Genomic DNA, 21,127 nt, shown 5'->3' with positions numbered 1-21,127 from the left:
ATTGCACTAGTTCAAGTTCAATTTTATTTGTTTAGCACATTTACAACAGCCTTCAGACTGACCAAAGTGCTTCACAGAAAAGCAAGTACATAAAACACACCACAAATACAAATTCACCCAAAAGTAAAACAACCCAACACTACTCGTTTCTTTAACTTTAATATCTCTTTTGCACAGGGATCAGTGTCAAATTTCATATTATTTTTTGAGTTACGAACCCCGCTTCTAAAGTGCTCGTCTCGATCCTAAGCATAAGCACTACTTTTTTAGCACAATGGTAACTGCAAAATTCAGTTACAGTAACTCCTCTAAATGTCAGATAAAACCGAACATTAAAGATTAACCTTTACTGAAAAACACATAAAATAAAACATAGTCCCTAAATTTACTCTTCTAATGCAGTCCTTTGCAAAGCATGCTGGGAAAAAAAGCATCTTGAGTTAAGTTGATTGTAAAGCCTTTGCCACCAATAGACTAGATGATAGACTTAGGTTTACAATGCTTTTTGGAAACCCTGGGCAGTGGGTCTGTAGTTCCCAGCATGCTTTGAAAGGAGAGTAAATTTAGAGATCAAGTGTTATTTTATGTGTTTTTTAAGAAAGGGAACAATTACTTGAGAGGGTACAGAGGTTCCATGAACATCTGTATTGGACATGCAGAACACATAAAAAAAAAAAAAAAAGTCTGGCTGCTTAGTGGATGTCATTTCAATGTGTGACAAAGATGTTGAAAATATGATTTTTGGACAGTGGGAAACATGAAAGGGAAAAAAACAACAACCATGGATTCACAATTTACACTCCCTTATGAGACATATTAGCACTCTGTGTAAACTTAGCGAGCCTGGTGCAGAAGGAGAAAGAGAAGAAGAGGGAGGTGGGACTAAGAATTGGTGAGCAGAGAAGCCTTTGCATATGTATTGCTTTATTGCATGAAATCTGTTACTGTGAGGTCCAGAGTCCAGCTTACAAGGAAATCAAGACAGCCTTATAGACATCGTTTTCAGGTAAGCAACATAATGTTAGTTATAGCAACCTATAAATTAGTTCCTAAGCTTCAGGTCAGAAAATTAAGCAATTCAAAATTTGAAAGATGATCTCTCAAATCAACTGATTTTATCATTAGTCCACAGAGAATTTGAGGTGTGCTCCAAACAATTTATCCAGGACTGTATAGTCACTTAAAACGATTTTGATTACTTGTGAAAAAAAAAATCGTGTGTTAAACAATATTTACCCTATTTATCCACACAGTGATCAGTGTCAAATTTCATATTATTTCTTAAGTTATGTTACGAAACCTACTTCTAAAGTGCTCATTCAGGAAGGGGTTAAGTAACATAAAAAGGACACGTGAGACCAAAGACCAATTTAACCATTTATTAATGGCCCAAACAGCTTGCGTGTCACTTTCAGCAGCAGGCAACAAATATAACGAAAAGTTAAATCAACTAAACTGAAGCAAAATACGTCAAAACTAAACAAACAAACTCACTGATCAACAACACATCAAAATAAACACAAAACAGCTCTTCATAAACAGTGGCTGGACAGCGGGGTACATACAGAGTTTCTCAACGAGTGTGTCGTGCTCATAACAGAGCTTATTACACGGCTCTTTGGAATGCTTGATTCTGATTGGTCAGTTGAGACATTCTTCGTTCGTTCTTTTCAAATAATCACCGCTCCAAAGTAATAACGCATAGCCGGTACCTCCGTGCCAACAAAGATTACCGTTTGGCGCCATCTTGTGACAAACACTGGAAAACCACAATTAACAATGGAAAATTTCGACATTAATCTATTTAAATTGTCTTACTAACGTACATAGTTTGAATGTTAGTCACGTGGTACTATATCGCTCCGCGGAAGGATAAAAATGTTAATTTAAAGCAAATATGCCAATAAAAGGTTTCAAATTCATATCCATGTCCAGTTTTTTTTCCTTATGTGGCAAGTAGCCGTGTAATAAGCGGGATAATGTACAGGCAGCCGGTAGTTATCGCGAAATAAGCCCCTTCAGTGTGATACAAGACCCTCCGCTTTGCGTCGGGTCCTGATCACACTGTCGGGGCTTATTTCTGCGATAACTATGCTGTGCTGGACATGCGCTGAAAACAGGGAGAACCGCCAACACAACCTCAAATTTCGCCTCATATTCAGCCCAGAGCTTCCCTAATAAACAGGACGCAGGTATGTTGGGGCGGACCTCAACCTCGGGAGAAAAGATTGAACCAAATTAATACACAACTTGGTTAATGCACAAATAAGAACAACATGCCTTTGGCTGTAACAGTTATGCATGTGCACACAATATTTATAGGACACAAAACCTCCTCAGAAAACTGCTTTGTTTTATTCATCGGTACATACCAGAGGTGGGACGTTCAAATCATAAATCCCAAGTCATCAAAGAGTTCAATTTAATGAGATAATATGACTAATTAAATGATTATTGAGCATTAGTGATGAACACCTGCTGTTATCGAGAATTGCAGAGGATCAGATGTTGATGTTTTATGCGTTAAAATGATGCCACCATCGTGATGTGTTCGCTTTAGTTGGGCTCTTGACCCTTGATGTTTTCTGAGATCTCTCTCTCTGCAGATATTGGTTGTTTTCTTCTGATAAGAAAACTGACAAATTCAAATAGATTTTATGTTTTATTAATAGGTTTAGTATAATTAAATCTGTGAGAAGATAGCATGCAAATAATATTGTTCTAATAGTTATAGTAATTTTTTTTTTTTAAAAAACTAGTTTATACTATGGAGCCGTTGAATGCTTGAATCTGACGAATGTTCTAATGGCGTGCATTATTTCCAGGGAAACGCACGGCGAATGTAGTTCCAGGCAGCACTTACCCGCATTACATTTCTATATAACTTCGGCACATGATTTATTTCAAAGGTCCTTACAGTGCAAAACAGCAAAATTACCAAAACCCATAACGACACTGGCCAAACAAATAAACACTGTAAACAATAGGATAAATATCACAGATTATTTCGATGTTTTTGCCACAATATTACGTTCAAGACAATTCACAATTTTTCTTTCAAGACTGAAGCAATATGGTGGCAGTTGCTTTATAAGACTTTTTTTAGTAATAGCCGAGGGAGACGTCTATGTGACATCTTCAAGACATCTGCAAGCTGTAGTTTGCTCATCTGCAATACGTGTTTCCTATCAGATGTCAAATAGACATCTTCAGCACGCACGTTTCGAGAGCATCTAAACTGTAAACTTAGCGTTCTATCTGATCTTTAACGTAGTCAATGTAGTGGTATAAAAACAATACGGACTCCTTTCTACTGCACCTTCAAAGGAGGCAAGACAAAGTTGTCTAAACTAGCACTGAAATCCTGAGGTAACTTTATGTTTTACGTTACTCTTCTTGTTGTGTTTTTGCCTGCTATTTCAAATGCATATGCCCCTTAAATTTGAATGAAGACTGATTAGCTGTCAGTTTTTTATCGTTTATCAGCGTTAACAAATTCTTTCTGGAAGTGATACTAACAATATCGGTGCCCTATAACGTTATCGCTGTGGTGTGAACTACGTATTGAAGTGTCAATATTAGCATCTACAACAAACATTAAGTGCCCACAGCCTAAGCACAAGTGCTACTTTTCAGCTCAATGGTAACTGCAAAATTCACTAACAGTAACTCCTCTAAATGTCCGATAAAACGGAATATTAAAGATTAACATAAATTATAAACATCTTTCCTTCACTGAAAAAAATCGAATAAAATGTAGTCCCTAAATTTACCCTCCTAATGCAATCCTTTGCAAAGCAAGCTGGGAAAAAAAGCATATTGAGCTAAGTTGATCGTAAAGCCTTTGCCACCAATGGAGCTACAATCGACTTAAGCTTACAATGCTTTTGGGAAACGCAGCCCTGGGCAGTGGATCTGTAATTCCCAGCATGCTTTGAAAGGGACTGCGTTCAGAAAGTACATTTAAGGATTAAGTGTTTTTTAGGTGTTTCGTTTTTTTAGAAAAGGGAACAATGTTGCTAGTTTATGTTAATGTTCAGTTGTGTTGGACATTTAGAGGATTTTCTATTATTGAGTGGTTACCATTGTGCTGAAGAGTAGAACTGTCAATAGTGATTTTTACTTTGCTGATTAATGTGTGCCAGAATGATAAATTGTAGTATTTTGTTAACTAAACTAAAGATGTTTTACAGCAAGTGTGTGTTTCTTGACTGAGTTCATTCTGAGCTTTTCTTTTTAATATTGTATGTTGAATTAATTAAATGCCCTTAATTTTTTTTATATTTTATGAGACCGAAGTGTGATTGAGGTAAGCTGTACCAACAAAACTTGATTTTACAGATAGAATTAGATAAAAGTACATAAAGCAACAGCTGCTCATGTTCATTTTTTACAGTGGTAAAAATGTAGTGTCACAATTTGACAATATTAGGTAGCCAGAAACAATCCAGACTAGTTTACAGTAGAGTGCAACATTAATAACAGGGCTACTCAATTTTGGCAAAAATCAAAATCACGATTATTTTGGTCAACATGACTATGACTTAGTCCAAAGCTTTATATTAGTGATTAATTTAAAAATAACAATACAACAGAAAAAAAAAGATACAGATGAATAAAAAAAAATTAAATACTGAATACTTTTATGCAAGTATGAAGTAGTCTGACAATACAATGCAATTATTTGAATGTAAAATAAAAGAGCGTCGTCACTGAAATAATAAAACATGCTTTGTTTCTTTTAAAAACTACAAAAGTCATTTCAAGAGCAGTGAGTGAGTTTTCTCTTTATATTTTTCCGCTTTATTAGTATTAAGCACAGAGACGGCAGAAGGAATATTATTCAAGAGCCACATAGACGCAATATACTGTTACACATGCATTTTCAATCTCAACCGTATATGATCATTCAAGACATAACTGACAAGGGTTTACATGAATAATCACCAAGCGCCTCATTTTGAAATATTTTTGTGTGTTTTTGACCGTTTAGACTTGAGTTAAAAGATAACTCTACATGTCTGTGTTCTGCTCCGTCTCTAAGCACATACACAGAACAGCGCAAGTTCTCGTTCTCGCTTTTAAAAACACAACATCAAGGAAACATTAATAAATTAATTAATAAAATCACGTTACATGATTTTGCTGATTTGCATGTAAAATTTGGCTTTTAATGTATTTTTTGGCTTTTAATGTATTTTTATGATCGCTTAAAGCCGAAATTGAAACTGAAACTGAATTTCGATTAATTACACAGCCCTAATTAATATGATAATACGATTTACATATTTTAAAAAGAAAGCTGTGAATTGTTTGGATCCACATTTCTTGTCTTCATTTTAAGAAGTGCTTGTCTCAGTTTGTGCTGCTGTATGTAAATGTTTTGATTATGTGGAAATAATGACATGATTTGCTCTTCATGTGTGCAGGTCATTGCTGTGGACTGACTGTTGAGACAGATTTGACAGATAAATTCTGAGATGATAAATCACTCACTCTGTGGATCAGCATCTGCATCGGCTTTTAGATGAAATCATGGCCTCCAGAATGAATCTTTCAAAAGAACATGACACTAAGATAAAGACAGTCAAAAGGTTAGAGAACCTAAACTTATGTTTTACATATTAGTTTTACTAAACAGGGCAAATGAGCGCGAGAATGCAATTCCAAACAGTGCCAATGGGAGGGTAAATTGCTGCAGGCGATTTATTAACAGTGCATAAATTAAAGAACACAGATCTAAAGCTACATCTAATTTACAAATCGACCAACATCACAATAAAGAATAAAGAAGCCACAGTATGTGGTAAATAAAAAAAAAACATGGCTTGGCAAGCGATATGTTTGAATAATGTCCTCTTCTGAAATTCCAAATAAATTAATACATGTGGGGAAAAATCCTCTCCCTTTCACCATGCACTCTGTGGTGCCTCCTCCTAGCAACAATAATTGCAGCCATTTCAAGCATAAAATAGTTTAAAACATGCATGTTTGGGGTGTTAAAACTAACATAACAGAAACCTTTATGAATTCTTATATTAAACACTAACTATTAACTAATGTTTCCATGTTAATATTGTGTAAAAACACACAAAATAACACATAATGGTTTAAAATGTAAAAGTGAGAATGTTTTTCTGAGAGCAGAGTGAGATTATCACTGTTTATATTGCTGATGTGTTTCAGCCTGTGTGAGAATAAATCTCCTGAACCCAGCTGTGTGTCCATGAAGAGTGACCGGTCAATGGATCCTCCACTTGTATTCAGTTTGGGAGATACATCTCCTGATTTGAGGTGTTGTTTAGTTTATGGTATAATACATATATACACAGCAAAAAGGCCAGAGTTAAATTAACTCTTCAGAGAGTTTATTTGAGTCCACTCTCAAAAGTGTCAAGTGTTAAAATCAGAGTGTTTAATTAATACTGAAGCAGAGTTAAAGTTAATGAGATAATTAGCTATTAATTAAGTGACACCTGATGTTAACAAGCAGAATCGCCAAAGGAGAAAATCACATTTTTTAAGCAACCATTAAAGTGGTCAGTGCTTTCATTAGTTGGGCTCTTGACCCTTACATCTTTAACATTAGATCTTGCTGGGCTGCTTAATTTGGGGGGAAACAACCAGGCAAGTCATCAGAAGGTTATGTTTTAAAGTGATCGTTGCTTGACCTGAATCAATGAGCTCAATTTAGATTCAAATCTCTGAGTTGTTTTCCTTTAAAGGAGCTGTAACTCAGAGATGAGTTTCTAAAAGAGTTCAGTCAAATAACTGTTGTAAATATTTAGTCTCATGAGTCCACAACAAATGATCCTGTCCATCTTTCTTTATAATTTATTTTGGAAGAATTTTTCACAAGTCGAAACCTACTTTTTTAGGCACACACAGACATCAAGAACCAGCATATGAATCTCAGCAACGGTGACAAATGACATATTCAGATAAACAGATCAACTCTGAACATCACAAAACAAGTTATTAAAAGATTTCTTGAAAACATGATCACCTTAAGTCCAGTTTGTTTGGCTGTTATAACACTGCTACAGCAGCCAAACAAGATCTGATTTTACAAACGTTAAGTTCGAGACCCCAACTAAAGCAAACACTGACCACTATAATGGTTTCTTAAAAAATGTGATTTTCTCCTTTGGTGATTCTGCTTGTTAACATCAGGTGTCTCCAATAATGATTAATCATCACTTAATTAATCACTAATTATCTCATTAACTTTAACTCTGCTTCAGTGTTAATTTAGCTGTCAGATTTGAACACTTGACACTCTTGAGAGTGGACTCAAATAAACTCCCTCGAGAGTTAATTTAACTCTGGCCTTTTTGCTGTGAAATTAATTTACTTATGTGCATTAAATACATTTATACGCTTGTACATTTAATTTAGTGAAAAACAAAAGGGATCAGAATCATATACAATTAAGAAGAACTTGGACCTCATTTTCAAGGTTGGTGTGTGTGTCTGCATGTACATGTGTGTTTGCTTGAGTGTTTGTGTCCCAACACAATATGCCTCTTAGTAGAGATATTAAGAAATCTGTAAATCCTTCTGTATAATTTTATGATCATACCTACTCTTACCTTCAAATTCACTTTCCCACTCACCTAATACATGTAAAGTAGCATATAACACATGACAAAGCTTATCAATGTCCACTGAAGTAGAAAAGCTGAATTTATGTCACCTGACTGTTGCCCAAACATAATGTTAGCAAACAGCCAGTCAATCAAACCCCCACTTTTAACCTTAAGTATCTCTTTAGACACTGATATCTGAGGATTCAGTATAAGTTATTAGCAGTTGCGATATATTAGTTTTCATTCTATGCAATAAACTACAAATAAACACAGTTTGCGATTAAATGAAAGTTCACTGTTTGAATAATTAATTTGATTTCAGGAGCTTGAAAAGAAAATCATCTCAGTGATGAAGAGTGAGCTAAAAGATTTTAAGAGACTACTGAGTCCAGATTACCCAGAATGCTCTGAAAGAGACCATTATGATAATGAGGGTCATAGCAGAATCAGAGAGGGGCTTTTGAAGATCACACTGCACTTCCTAAGGAAGATGAACCAGACAGACCTCGCTAACAGACTACAGACCAGTAAGAGCTCTGGATCATAAGATTTTTGCCTATGTTTTGATCAAGAACATTTTGTCGCAAATATTCCTAAACATCATGCATATTTCTTACCTTTGCTCAGAATTGATGCCTGTGTATCAACAAAAACTCAAATCCAGACTACGGGATAAATATCAGAGAATCAATGAAGGAATGTCCAATCATGGAGACTCAGCACGTTTGAATGAGATCTACACAGAGCTCTACATCACAGAGGGAGGCAGTGGAGAGGTTAATAATGAACATGAGGTGAGACAGATTGAGACAGTGTCCAGGAGACCAGAGACACAGGAAAAGCCAATCAACTACAATGATATATTTAAACCCTCACCTGGACAAGACAAAACCATCAGAACTGTGCTGACTAAAGGAGTCGCTGGAATTGGAAAAACAGTCTCTGTGCAGAAGTTCATTCTGGACTGGGCTGAAGAAAAAGCAAATCAGGACATTCATTTCATATTTCCTCTTCCTTACAGAGAGCTGAATTTGATACAGAAAAATCTCAGTCTTGTTCATTTACTAAACCACCTTCACTCAGAAACCAAAGAATTTAAATCAACAGATTATGATGACTACAAAGTCATGTTGATTTTTGATGGTCTGGATGAATGTCGACTACGGCTAAATTTCCAAAACAATCCGAGCTTATCTGATGTAACAGAATCAGCCTCAGTGGATGTGTTGCTGACCAACCTCATCAAGGGAAATCTACTTCCTTCTGCTCTCCTCTGGATCACTTCACGACCAGCAGCAGCAAATCAGATCCCTCCTGAGTGTGTTGACCAGGTTACAGAGGTACGAGGATTCAATGACCCTCAGAAGGATGAATATTTCAGGAAGAGAATAAATGATCAGAGACTGGCCGATAGAGTCGTCTCACACATCCGATCATCAAGAAGTCTGTTCATCATGTGTCACATACCAGTCTTCTGCTGGATTTCAGCCACTGTTCTAGAGAGAATGATGGGTAAAGCAGAGCATGCAGAGATTCCAAAGACTCTCACACAAATGTTCACACACTTCCTGATCTTTCAGACCAAACTAAAGACTCAAAAGTATGAGGGTAAATATGAAATTGATCCTGATCAGGCTAGAAAGACTATTCTGTCTCTAGGAAAATTAGCTTTTGAGCAGCTGGAAAAAGGGAACCTGATCTTCTATGAGGAGGACCTGAAAGAGTGTGGCATTAAGGTCAGAGAAGTGTCTGTGTACTCAGGAGTTTGTACCCAGATCTTCAGAGAGGAGTCTGGACTGCAGCTGGGGAAGGTGTACAGCTTTGTTCATCTGAGTATTCAGGAGTTTCTTGCTGCTTTATTTAAGCTGCTGTCCGTTTCTGAACAAAACACAGGAATGAAGAACATGTTCAGGTCACGTAGTTCAGATCATATGTTCATGGCCAGTTTACTGAAAGAAGAAGTGGACAAGGCCTTACAGAGTGAGAATGGACACTGGGACCTTTTCCTCCGATTCCTTCTAGGTCTTTCATTAGAATCTAATCAGACTCTTTTACAAGGTCTCCTGAGAAAGACAGTAAGCAGCTGTCAAAGCAATCAGGAAACAGCTGCATACATTAAACATAAGATCAGGGAGAATCCATCTCCAGAGAAATCCATCAACCTGTTCCACTGTCTGAATGAACTCAATGATCGTTCACTAGAGCAGGAAGTCCAAACATATCTGAGCAGAACAGGTGCCAGTCGTCTTTCTGGAGTCAAACTGTCTGCTGCTCAGTGGTCGGCTCTGGTGTTTGTGCTGTTGAACTCAGAAGAAGAGTTGGATGAGTTTATACTGAGTAAATATGATCCATCCGAAGAATGTCTTCTGAGGCTGCTGCCAGTGATCAAAGCATCTAGAAAGGCTGAGTGAGTATTTTACAGTGTCCTTGTCTTATTGACTTATTGTCTTATTGACTCTTTTATGCATTATAGGCCTGTGTTTCTCTACAGTGTTTCTGTACATTTTGAGGTCTTCCTTATTTGAAACAGTCAGCTAACATCTTAAAGCACTCTATTAATGACCTGATGAGTTGAATCAAGCATGTTTGATAAGAGAGATTCATCCAATTGTGTAAAGTTGAGGTGCCTTTACAGGTTTGTAATACTTTGATATTAAAACTAGGGAAAATGTGAAAGATTTTTAGGCAATGCCTCTTGAGAAAGTTACATCAAGGGTTAAATAAAATATAAATAGCACATGTTAAAAGTTGCACACTTTTTGTGTGTGCGCTTTACAGGTCTGGTTGACATGTCTGACCAGTAGAGAAAAGTTTTGCTCAGCAAGAAAAAAAAATAAAATAAAAAATAAGGGAACATTGATAATATGTCAAGCACTGTCACCTCATCTTTATTTTTTCTGTATATTCTCTGCAGTCTTTCCAATTGTCATATTACACAGGAAGGCTGTGCTGCTCTGATTTCAGCTCTGATATCAAACCCCTCACACCTGAAAGAACTAAATCTGAGCTATAATAAACCAGGAGACTCAGGAGTGAAGCTACTATCCTCTCTACTGGAGGATCCACAGTGCAAACTGGAGAAACTACAGTGAGTGTAGTCATGTTGTTATTGAAAGGTCTTTAATTGTATTGAGAGATATTTATTCAAAGTATTTAACTCCTTCGACTGCCTATTGCTAGTAAAAGAGAAACAGTACAAAGATGCACAATGAACTCCTGAGATTGCATTTCAATTATTTTCTTGTGCTTGTGCCGACAAGTTTTGCTCATACAAAAACACAGACAAACACTCTTATTCCCTTTAGCCTAAACACAATCTCAGAGATCATTCATGTTCTTCACTCTCTGTAGGCTGTGGGACTGCAGTATTGGAGAGGAAGGCTGTGCTGCTCTGATTTCTGCTCTGAGATCAAACCCCTCACACCTGAGAGAACTGAATCTGAATGATAATAAACCAGGAGACTCAGGACTAAAGCTGCTCTCTGCTCTCCTGGAGGATCCACACTGTAAACTAGAGAAACTACAGTGAGTATCATCACATCTCAGTTAATATAATTTTTTGAGTAAAAAGTACAGAAGTTACAGAAATATGTTTTCCGTAGTAGTGGATTTGTTTGTTGCCCTCTTACCCTCAGTGTATGTATATATACCTCAGTGACTAGTAGAAGCAGCTGCCATTAGCTAACATCAACACACGTACCTGGGCTAATGTTACTTTCACTGCACCAGCAATTTCACAGTTATTGCCTTTAAGTAAAACAACATGAAGCATAACATCTTTGATCCTTGATCTTCCCCAAACGAGTCTCTGTGCACCCCCTTTCTATCTTCTTCCCTCCTTGCTGAACGTGATCATTTTCAAAAGCAAAACTGAAAAACTGAAAAAAAAAAAAAACAGTGTGCATAAGAAAGCAATAAGCATGAGAATATCCAATATGAAATGTAGGCCTTTTTTAATATTATGTACACAATAATAATCTTTTTCATTGTAATCCTGTCATTTTTAATATTTGGCATTTTTGTGTTCTGCTGTGCATCCCTATGTGAAGACATTCAGAGATAAATAGAGAGTGAAACATAGCCAGCTGTGACATGAATGCTTGATCTCTTGATATCCTTCTTCATGCAGGGATTGAGCATCCCATTTGAACTTGTCCTTGAGTAACATAATTTATGGAGTCCATGTCAATAATGTAGTGATGCGTGAAGCAATGTTAACTCAGTCATTTTAAAATCAAGCAGCTTAAGATTCATGCGCCAAATTCACAAACTTGAATGAATCAGATGTGAAGTCAAGTTCCTCGTGCTAAATTCTTAATGAGATGATAAAGTTTTGTAAATATATATATATATATATATATATATATGCTGAGATAGACATCGAATTCCTATATGTAAACGTGGATCAGCTTGAGAGTCAGCTGATGCAAGCTTGACTGACTTTTAAATCTGACCAATTTTTATTGAATAAATAAGGACACATTGTTTCAATAACAAACCTTTAAAAGACTATGACTTTTAATTGCTGAATTTAGTTTAAGTTTAAGTTTAAGTTTTTCTCTTTCTCTCTGCAGGCTGTGGAGCTGTAGTATTGGAGAGGAAGCCTTTGCTGCTCTGATTTCAGCTCTGAGATCAAACCCCTCACACCTAAAAGAGCTGAATCTGAACAATAATAAACCAGGAGAATCAGGAGTGAAGCTTCTCTCTGCTTTACTGGAGGATCCACACTGTAAACTGGAGAAACTAGAGTGAGTGTTATTATTTTATTGAATACAAAAACTGTATGAATTTACTCCAAACAAAAACATTTCATGTTAAAGGGATAGTTAACCCACATATGAAAACTCATCTTTAATGTGTCTTTAACTCGTCTTTAAACTTTAAAATTGGGTTTTACAGAAGAAAGAAGGTCATACAAGTTAGGAAATGCAGGGAAGTAAATAATGACCATTTTAATTTTTCGGTGAACGATTCCTTTAAGAATAAAAATGTAAATGATCAATTACAATGATTGTACAGAATATGCCAAAGACAAATGTATGTTTGTATATACATGTATAGACCATTAAATTGCAAAGTGCAAGCCAAAATTAAACATACAGATAAATAATTACAAAAATTACTTTTGCCAGTCCTTAAATAAAAGATTTATATGTACTCAGTGGCACCAAGTCTTGTACATTAGAAGAAAACAGAATATTTATATAAGAGAAAACAGAATACATAAATAGGATAGGACAGTGGAATAATCTAAATGCTCATGGATGAAAGGAGCAGTAGGCATGTCATTTGAGACCTTTTGACTTCTGTCTATCGCTGACTTGCCAAGTTGTATTGAAGTGACCTAACAAACTACACATTTTGTTCTGAACAATGAGCAGGCTGTTGATTTAAAGGTATAGGTATACCTTGCACCATGTGACTAAGTTCAGACTGGCAAGTTTATGATCGTGAGATCCACTAACTCTGGCTGGCGTGAGACTAAAATGTGACATTGGGTCACTGATCTGTAAAATGACTGGATTGCTCATTGCGTTCTAAACTGCCATTAGGCAGTGAAGCCACCGGAAGTGTTCGATCCGCCATCTTACTATTCCCTACCGGCAGAGAGCACCATTGATTCACATGTAAACCACTGACCTAAAATCACCCGATTTGAGTTTTTAGGATATGTGTATGTAAATAAAATTTTACTTAAGATGCTATCTGGAATGTTTATGGTCTTTTCGGACTGGATAAGCTATATATTGAAATCGTTTAGGTGGGTGTTTCAGCTGCGCACTTGCAGAAATGGTAACTGGTCTAAAGCAAAATATGTTTCTTTGTGTACCTAATTATGCAGGTAATAATAAACATGACCATATATCTGGTATTAGTGTCTAAAACTGATTTGATTATACAATAAATAATATAATACATTATGTTACTATATTGCTTGTTGTATTGAAATTCAAATCTTTGAGATAAAGCTTCATGTCTTTAAGCCCCTACCATATGTAGTCAGCGGAATATTCTCCTAGTTATGGTGTGTATATTTTTAATGTGCCTGATTGAGCAACATCTATTTCAGACTCTTCAGATCAGCAAATTCTGTAATGTTTTACTAATGTTACCATTTCCATGTGAATAAAATGTTATGTATACATGTTGAATTAATTATTAATTTAACGAACAAATCATTATGTCCTTCAAAATGAATACTGATAATGAAAGTATTGTTGAAACATGCAGATAACCTACTCTAAAAACAAGCTATAACAGAATTACATAAACAGTGTATAGCTGTACTAGATGAATTAATATATGTATATAAATCATTAATGTTTATTCAGATTTCTAAATGAGCACTTTGTCTTTTCTAAACATATGTTGAACTTCCAATGTTTATGTTCATCTGATGTACGTGACTATATGAACGCACATTTTTAATAAGCAGAGGGAATTTCCGACATTAAACAAATAATCGTTTACACACTTAGGACGTTTGCATTGTGATAATGTACAGTGAGACTTCAGATAAAAAAAATGCTGACTTGGTATGTGATGTTTTTTCAATAAAATTGTATAATTTCCTATTTATTCAATAGAATGTATGCGACTACTAGGGAATACTAATATGGCGGCGCGGTGGCTTCACTTTAATGACGTCATGAGCAATCCAGTTCTCTATTATAGATCAGTGCATTGGGTCCCTGATGAATGAATAATTGAAACTATAGGTTGTCTAGAGGAATCAAATATCTCAATTAATATATGTCATATTTATACTATAATGATACTCTTATTTTAACATTATCACTTACATAGTACAACAAAGGTTTGAAGTATGAAAATGATAAACTAGTGAATCGTGTATAGAATGCATTTAAATGAATGTCTTAGTTGCTAGCAAGTTTAAATCTCTACAGCACAGATCCTGGTGTATAGAAGAGGTAGTGCTCATACAAACACACACAAACAAAATCTGACCATAAAGCTTAAACACAATCTCAGAGATCATTCATGTTCTTCACTTTCTGCAGGCTGTGGCGCTGCAGTATTGGAGAGGAAGGATGTGCTGCTCTAATTTCATCTCTGAGATCAAACTCCTCACACCTGAGAGAACTGAATCTGAAATATAATAAACCAGGAGACTCAGGAGTGAAGCTGGGCTCTGCTCTACTGGAGGATCCACACTGTAAACTGAAGAAACTATAGTAAGTAATTCAATGATTTTATAGTAAGCAAGTCAATGCTTTCACTGACTTGTATTAAAGCAGATCTTAGTGTAATTTTATTTTTCTCTATATTATGCAGTATTTGACAGTGAACCAAACAAGCGTGAACCAAAGCAACATGTCCTGAACAAGGTTATCACCTGGACAAAGGATTTTTGTTATTACGTTTTTATTTAGCCTAGAATTTTTGTTCCAGTCTAATGTAACATTTTTTGGGCATACTAATACTGTAAAAATTTTAGTGTGAAATTACTGTATATTCCAGTTTTATTCTCCCTGGGGTTGACGGACGTGCTGGTGTGAACAGCTTGCTTTTTTCCCTGTATCAGGACAAAAGATACTAAAAGTACTTGATTATGCAGATATGAGTAATACATCATTAGAATCTGTAAAAGTTTTTTTTATTTTTATACACTCGTAATAACAACAAAACACTGTGTTTTTGTCAAATAAAAGAAAACAAACTGGGTGCGCTTTCTGCTGTCTTGGTCTCTGTGATCTATTGATGGGCATATCGATCCTGAAGTATCGATATATCGAAACTGATGCAAGTATTGAAAGTATCGATACTCAAATGAAAAATATCGATACTAAGGTGTCTTTTATTTACCAGTGATTTTTTTTATTTAACAAAAAATAAGGCGTACAATATGCATTGAATATTAGAACTGTGCAGGATATAACTATTTTCCAACTCATCTGAATGAATCAATCACAGAGAGCATTCACTCACTTTAGACAGTGCGTTCAAAAAGGGGTGCATTTCCCAAAAGTATCATAAGAAAGCATTGATGCTTTTGGAAATGGCGTCAGAGGACGTCAGAGCTATTCCGCAATAAACAAATTGAAATTGTAGCCTACATAATTTGTTTATTATAAATGTTTATTAAGAATTAACATTTTAAGTTCAAAGGGCAGCCCCTTTAAGTAATTTAATAGTAATAAAACTAAGTAATTTTAACTATAGGTTTTGTTGTTACCACTACAGCAAATATATTTTAACCATGTTTAAAAAATATAATTAAATTAGTTGCAATTAAGGGATTTTAAATGTTAAAATGCATTTCAAATATAAAGTTAAGAGGGTATAATTACATATTTTACTCTTAGCAATTTAATAAATGTAATCATTTAAACGTTAAGCTTAGAAGTATTGTATCGGCATCAATATCAATATCCATGATACTGGCCTTAAAAGTATCGGTATTGTATCGCATAAGTGCTATTGACAGTGAACAGTATTTATATCATTTTTTACCTTTGATACACAGCAGGCTTGTGCACAATTCAGAATTTCAGAATTGGCCGCCATTCAATTCATGAGTTGGAATTTGAATTGAACTGACTCCGCCCCACAGGAAGTTGAATTTGAATTGGAGTTGGAATGACAGGAAGTGGAATTAAATTCATGGCAATTCAAAGACATTCCACACAGTCATACAACAGAAAGAATGTGTTGAATCTCACATACAATTACATTACTTTTGTAATTTAATAGCATAATGTCATTCCACATTACTACACTCTTAAATCAGATGTGTTAAAAACAACACTACCTGTGTTATATCTTACAGTTTTTTACAGATGCTAGGACACATTTCTCAATACTTAGACAACATTTCTTCGGCCTCCAGGATGAATAAAGCGGTGGTGGTTTTTGTTAAAGAGGAGAAGCTAGTGAACCGCCTGATAGCCAACGGGATTGTGGTAGGTGGCGATTTTGTTATTGTTTCACCGCTTGTTACACCAACAACAAAAGTCTATGTCTCGAACGTCCCTCCGTTTATTCAAAATGAGGATATTGAGCGTGCTTTAGTTCAATATGGTAAATGTGCTAGTGCGATTAAAACGATCCCATTAGGATGTAAAAATGAAGCACTAAAACATGTGATGTCTTTTAGGAGACAAGTGTTTATGTTTCTCAATGTGCCGGAGTTAGACGTATCTTTCAGAGTCGTGCATGAAGGAAAATCGTATATGCTTTATGTTAATACGGGTAGCTTGAAGTGTTTTGAGTGTGGTGAACTTGGACACAAAAAGTTGACATGCCCACATAGAGCTCAGGCTAATGAGGAGGCCGCTGGGCCTAGTGGAGTAACTGCCGCTAATGTAAAAAATACAACAACGCAGCCTCAGCCTAATGAAGAGAGTATCGTTCAGAATGATGAATCATGTGTAAGTGTAGATAAAAATCAGAATGAAGGAGAAAAAGTGGAGAATGTGGTACAAGAGCATGAGGTCTTGGAACACAGCACACTTACAGTGGTAGTAGAGAAAGTAAGTGAAAGTGTTGCTTGCGAAGTGATCAGTATTGAAAATACAGAAAGCTTAAATGATGTTGAAAAAGGTGAGGATTATGAAATGAGGGAGGATGGTACATTGTCTGAGGTGTCGGATGTTTCTGAGTTTGGGTCGCAGAATATTGATGAAACATATTCGGTGCAGGAGATTAATGATTTTTTGGATTTGACGTTTGGAAAAACTGTTGAGGTGAAGGATTTTTTCCCGGAGATAGACAAATTCATATGGTCAGTGGTGTCAATGCTGAAAGTTGTTAGTTATGAAGCTCTATGCAAGAAGAAGAGATTTAGGCTGAAAAAGATGTTGGCTAAATTACGGAAAGAAAAAAGAGCTGTGCAAAAATAGGATGCTCAAATGCACAGGGTGATTTTCATACTTCATGCTTTGTGTTTATTCACATTTGTTTTTCTTTATTTTCATTTCCCTATGGAACTTTTAAAATTCGGTTCCTTAAATATAAATGGGGGTAGAGATCGGAATAAATTAGGCATGATTTCAGAGTTTGTTAAAGGGTTTGATATAGTTTTTTTGCAAGAAACACATACAAGTACTGATAATGAGACTCAGTGGGGTATGTGGTGGGAAGGGAAATATGCTCTTAGCCATGGTACAAACACAAGTGCTGGGGTAGCTATTCTTTTTTCCAAAAATCTAAATGTAAATATTATATCAACAGAGGAAATTGTAAAAGGTAGAGCACTTTTAACTAAAGTAGAGTCTGAAGGAAATATATTTGTTTTAATTAATGTATATGCTCCTAATAATGGTCATGAGCGTGTGGTGTTTTTTATGGAATTGAGAACAGTTATTCAAAAAATTAATGATACTGTGTGCATGATAATTGGGGGTGATTGGAATTGCACAATTAATTATATAATTGATAGGAATGGAGAGGAGCCACATAATCAGTCAAGCATTCAATTGTTAAAAATTATAAATGAGTTTGATTTAATAGACTTGTGGAGAAGTAGGAACATAGGAGTTAGACAATATACATGGTTAAAGGCATCAGATAATCTAGTTAGTGGTGCTCGGTTAGATAGATTTTATTTGGGGAAGATTTGGAATAATAAGGTAATGAATGTATCCATCTTGCCTAATGGTTTTTCAGATCACCATATGATTACTTTTGATTTTAATTTAAAGAAAGTGGTTAAACCTTGTTATTTTTGGCATTTTAATGTCAAATTATTACAGGATCTCAGTTTCTGTGAAAAGTTTAAGGTTTTCTGGGATAGGTGGAAATTTAAGAAAGACAGTTTTGAAAATCTTGGTCAATGGTGGGATGTAGGTAAAGCTAACATAAGAATTTTTTGCCAAAACTATACAGATTGACGTTGTACCCCAACCACTATGACGTCTATCAGACGTTGCATTTTGGTTGGAAATGAAAATCGGGTTGACGTCAGAACCCAACGTCAGGCCGACGTCAATGTCCAACGTTGGCTCGACGTTGGATTTTGGTCACTTTCCAATGCACAGAGGTGTAAAATCCAGGTTCCATGAGTAAAAGTCCTCCCCTGTGTTTTGTTCCAATCACCTGGATTTGTTAATTAGTACAGTTTTTTTAACCAGGAGGACAGAGATTGGACCAAGTCATTCCTTTTGAGTCTCAAGCAAGTCTGAAGTAAAATCCCAAGCCCCTAAAGAGTTAAAGTTAATGAGATAACTGAATGATGATTGTGTTAGTGATCAACATCTGCTGTTAACAAGCAGCATCACTGAAGAAAAGAGAAACACAAGAACTACAACTGACTTGAATCAACTGAACAAAACATTTCATCTCTCAAAATCTGATTAAACATCTCCACAAACAGCATCACCAGCTTCACTCATTACTAACCAGACTGACTTTGTTTCATGTCTGCAGAATCTCTTTTTGAGAATTATAAGAGGTTTAGATGTTGATGTTTTATTGGTCAAGAAAAGAAGAGGGGAAAAAAACACAATGTCACCATAATTGTGGTCAAGGGTTGCTTTAGTTTGTCTCTTGGAGTAATTTAGTATTTTCAGGAGTATAGTAGTTTCAATGCTGTTTTTTAGCAAACATTTGTGTATTGCTGAATTGAAAGCTTGCAGCAGCAGATGAGTTCATACTTTCCCCATATAACTAATTTGGAGAAGCATCATGAAGTAGTCTCTCTCTTTGATTTATTGAGTTGAGAATTAAACAAATGTCACTGTAGCTAATGCTTCAGTGTTGAAAGAAAAAACTGCATCAGCTCAGGCTTTTAAGACATGAACACTTATCATACGCTCCTCAACAGTAGTGACAATAATTATTCATACTCCAGTGCATGATGGGAGTGTTTACTATGCTTTTACCCAACATGCATTGCAGCATGAAGCGTTTTGTTGATTGTCACCATTGTTGAGATTCATATGCTGGTTCTTGATGTCTGTGTGTATCTAAGTGGTACAGATGTTAAAAAATGTTTAATGCATTATAAAGGTTTTAAATTCATTCGCTATAACTGTTAGAAGAACACTAGAGGCGCTTAACCTGCGGTAGTTTTGCTAGTGCAAAACCTTAACAGAAAAAAAGAAAGTTATTTTGTGTGTATTCAAATAAGCTCTTGATGATTATCTCATCACATAAAAACAGCTATTAGCTGCTCACTGTACAGTTCTGATCTCACTGCTTTACAACACCATATGCATTTTAACAGAGAGACCTCACCCAGGAATCAAGGGTCAAGACCTCAACTAAAGCAAATACTGACCTCCACGATGGTCACATCATTTTAACCAATAAAACATCAACATCTGATACTCTATAATAACAACAGGTGTTCATCACTAATGCACAATCATCATTCAGTTATCTCATTAACTTTAACTCTTTGATGACTTTTGCCTTGAGACTCAAAAGAAATGACTTGGTCCAATCTCTGTCCTCCTGGCTGAAAAACTGTGCTAATTAGCAAATCTAAATACTGGGAAGGACTTTTACTCACCGAACCTGGATTTTACACCTCTGACAACACAACCTAAAAACAACCAAATATCAACGTCTAATGATGTTACAGCTTGTTGTTGTGTGGACGTTACCACTATGACGTCTATCAGACGTTGGGTTTTGGTTGCCATACCTGATGAATAAATGTCAGTATTTGACGTCAATATGACGTTGGTTTAAGATGTTGGCTCGACGTTGGATTTTGGTCACTTTCCAACACAACCTAAAAACAACCAAATATCAACATCATTTGACGTCGGTATTGGACGTCAAATAACGTTGTCTTTAGACGCTGACTAGACGTTGAATTTTGGTCATCTGACGTCACAACCTAAATCTAACCTAATATTAACATCATATGACGTTGTGTGCCTGCTGGGTGGGTATGTTTCATAAATAAAAAAATTAAAAAATAAGCATCATTTTTTACAAAAAGCTGTTGTCCAGTGCTCAGGATAGGCAGGAGGAGATCAATGAAGCCTGATGGGCAAGCACTATGGCATTTCAGTGTCAGCCTCAGACTGACACACTTTACCAAAAGAGTACAGGCTAGGCCCATTCTTTTGCCTCTAACCTACTCTCTAATGCTGTGATAGTTCAACCTTATTCCTAGTCTCGAATGAGAGATCGAACTTGCAGATAGATGGGTCCGCAAACTCATCCAGAAACTCAACCAGAGGGCACGTACAGTTGGAAAAATGGAAGGTTCACAGGGATTCATCTGACAGAACTTCTCCTGACACATTCCCAAGCTCTCCCTCAGTTCACACTGAGGCCTCAGCACGAGGCTGTAGAAGCACGAGGATAGGAAGCAGCTAAGATGTCTTGCGGTATTTTGAAAAAGAATGTGAGCCGTAAGCACAGCATGGTCATGCTATCACAGGAAGAACATAAACCATCCACGAAGGCTTCTTCACATGGGCATAGCCCAAACACTGCTTCTCAGATAGAGGGAAGGAAATTACCTTCTCTCTAAGATTAAAAACTAATACATTTTACAAGTGTTGAAGTGTAAAAATGACTAATGCATAAAAATATTAATGGAACATAGGGTGATATGG

At 35.9% G+C, this 21,127-nt stretch overlaps 1 protein-coding gene across 1 annotated transcript; it reads left to right on the top strand.

Annotated features, from left to right (window-relative positions):
• The first annotated feature begins 5,439 nt into the window (after nucleotides 1-5,439).
• On the top strand, nucleotides 5,440-15,273 carry LOC141338642 (NLR family CARD domain-containing protein 3-like). Its single transcript, XM_073844242.1, has 10 exons — nucleotides 5,440-5,594; nucleotides 6,187-6,294; nucleotides 7,399-7,459; nucleotides 7,912-8,116; nucleotides 8,217-9,996; nucleotides 10,504-10,677; nucleotides 10,941-11,114; nucleotides 12,164-12,337; nucleotides 14,612-14,785; nucleotides 14,886-15,273. The coding sequence occupies exons 1-10, from the start codon at nucleotides 5,536-5,538 to the stop codon at nucleotides 14,890-14,892; spliced, it is 2,916 nt and encodes a 971-aa protein (XP_073700343.1). The 5' UTR covers nucleotides 5,440-5,535; the 3' UTR covers nucleotides 14,893-15,273.
• Nucleotides 15,274-21,127: the final 5,854 nt, after the last annotated feature.

The sequence above is a fragment of the Garra rufa genome, chromosome 7 (assembly GCF_049309525.1).
Source record: "Garra rufa chromosome 7, GarRuf1.0, whole genome shotgun sequence".
Lineage (NCBI taxonomy): Eukaryota > Metazoa > Chordata > Actinopteri > Cypriniformes > Cyprinidae > Garra > Garra rufa.
This window is presented reverse-complemented; position numbering and strand designations above follow the sequence as displayed.

Bases quoted from the DNA above. Each gene is read 5' to 3' on its own strand.
- LOC141338642 (XM_073844242.1), top strand. From the start codon at position 5,536: ATGGCCTCCAGAATGAATCTTTCAAAAGAACATGACACTAAGATAAAG. The intron at 6,295-7,398 runs GTGTTGTTTAGT...CATTTAATTTAG, and splicing joins GATACATCTCCTGATTTGAG to TGAAAAACAAAAGGGATCAG. The intron at 7,460-7,911 runs GTTGGTGTGTGT...ATTTGATTTCAG, and splicing joins ACTTGGACCTCATTTTCAAG to GAGCTTGAAAAGAAAATCAT.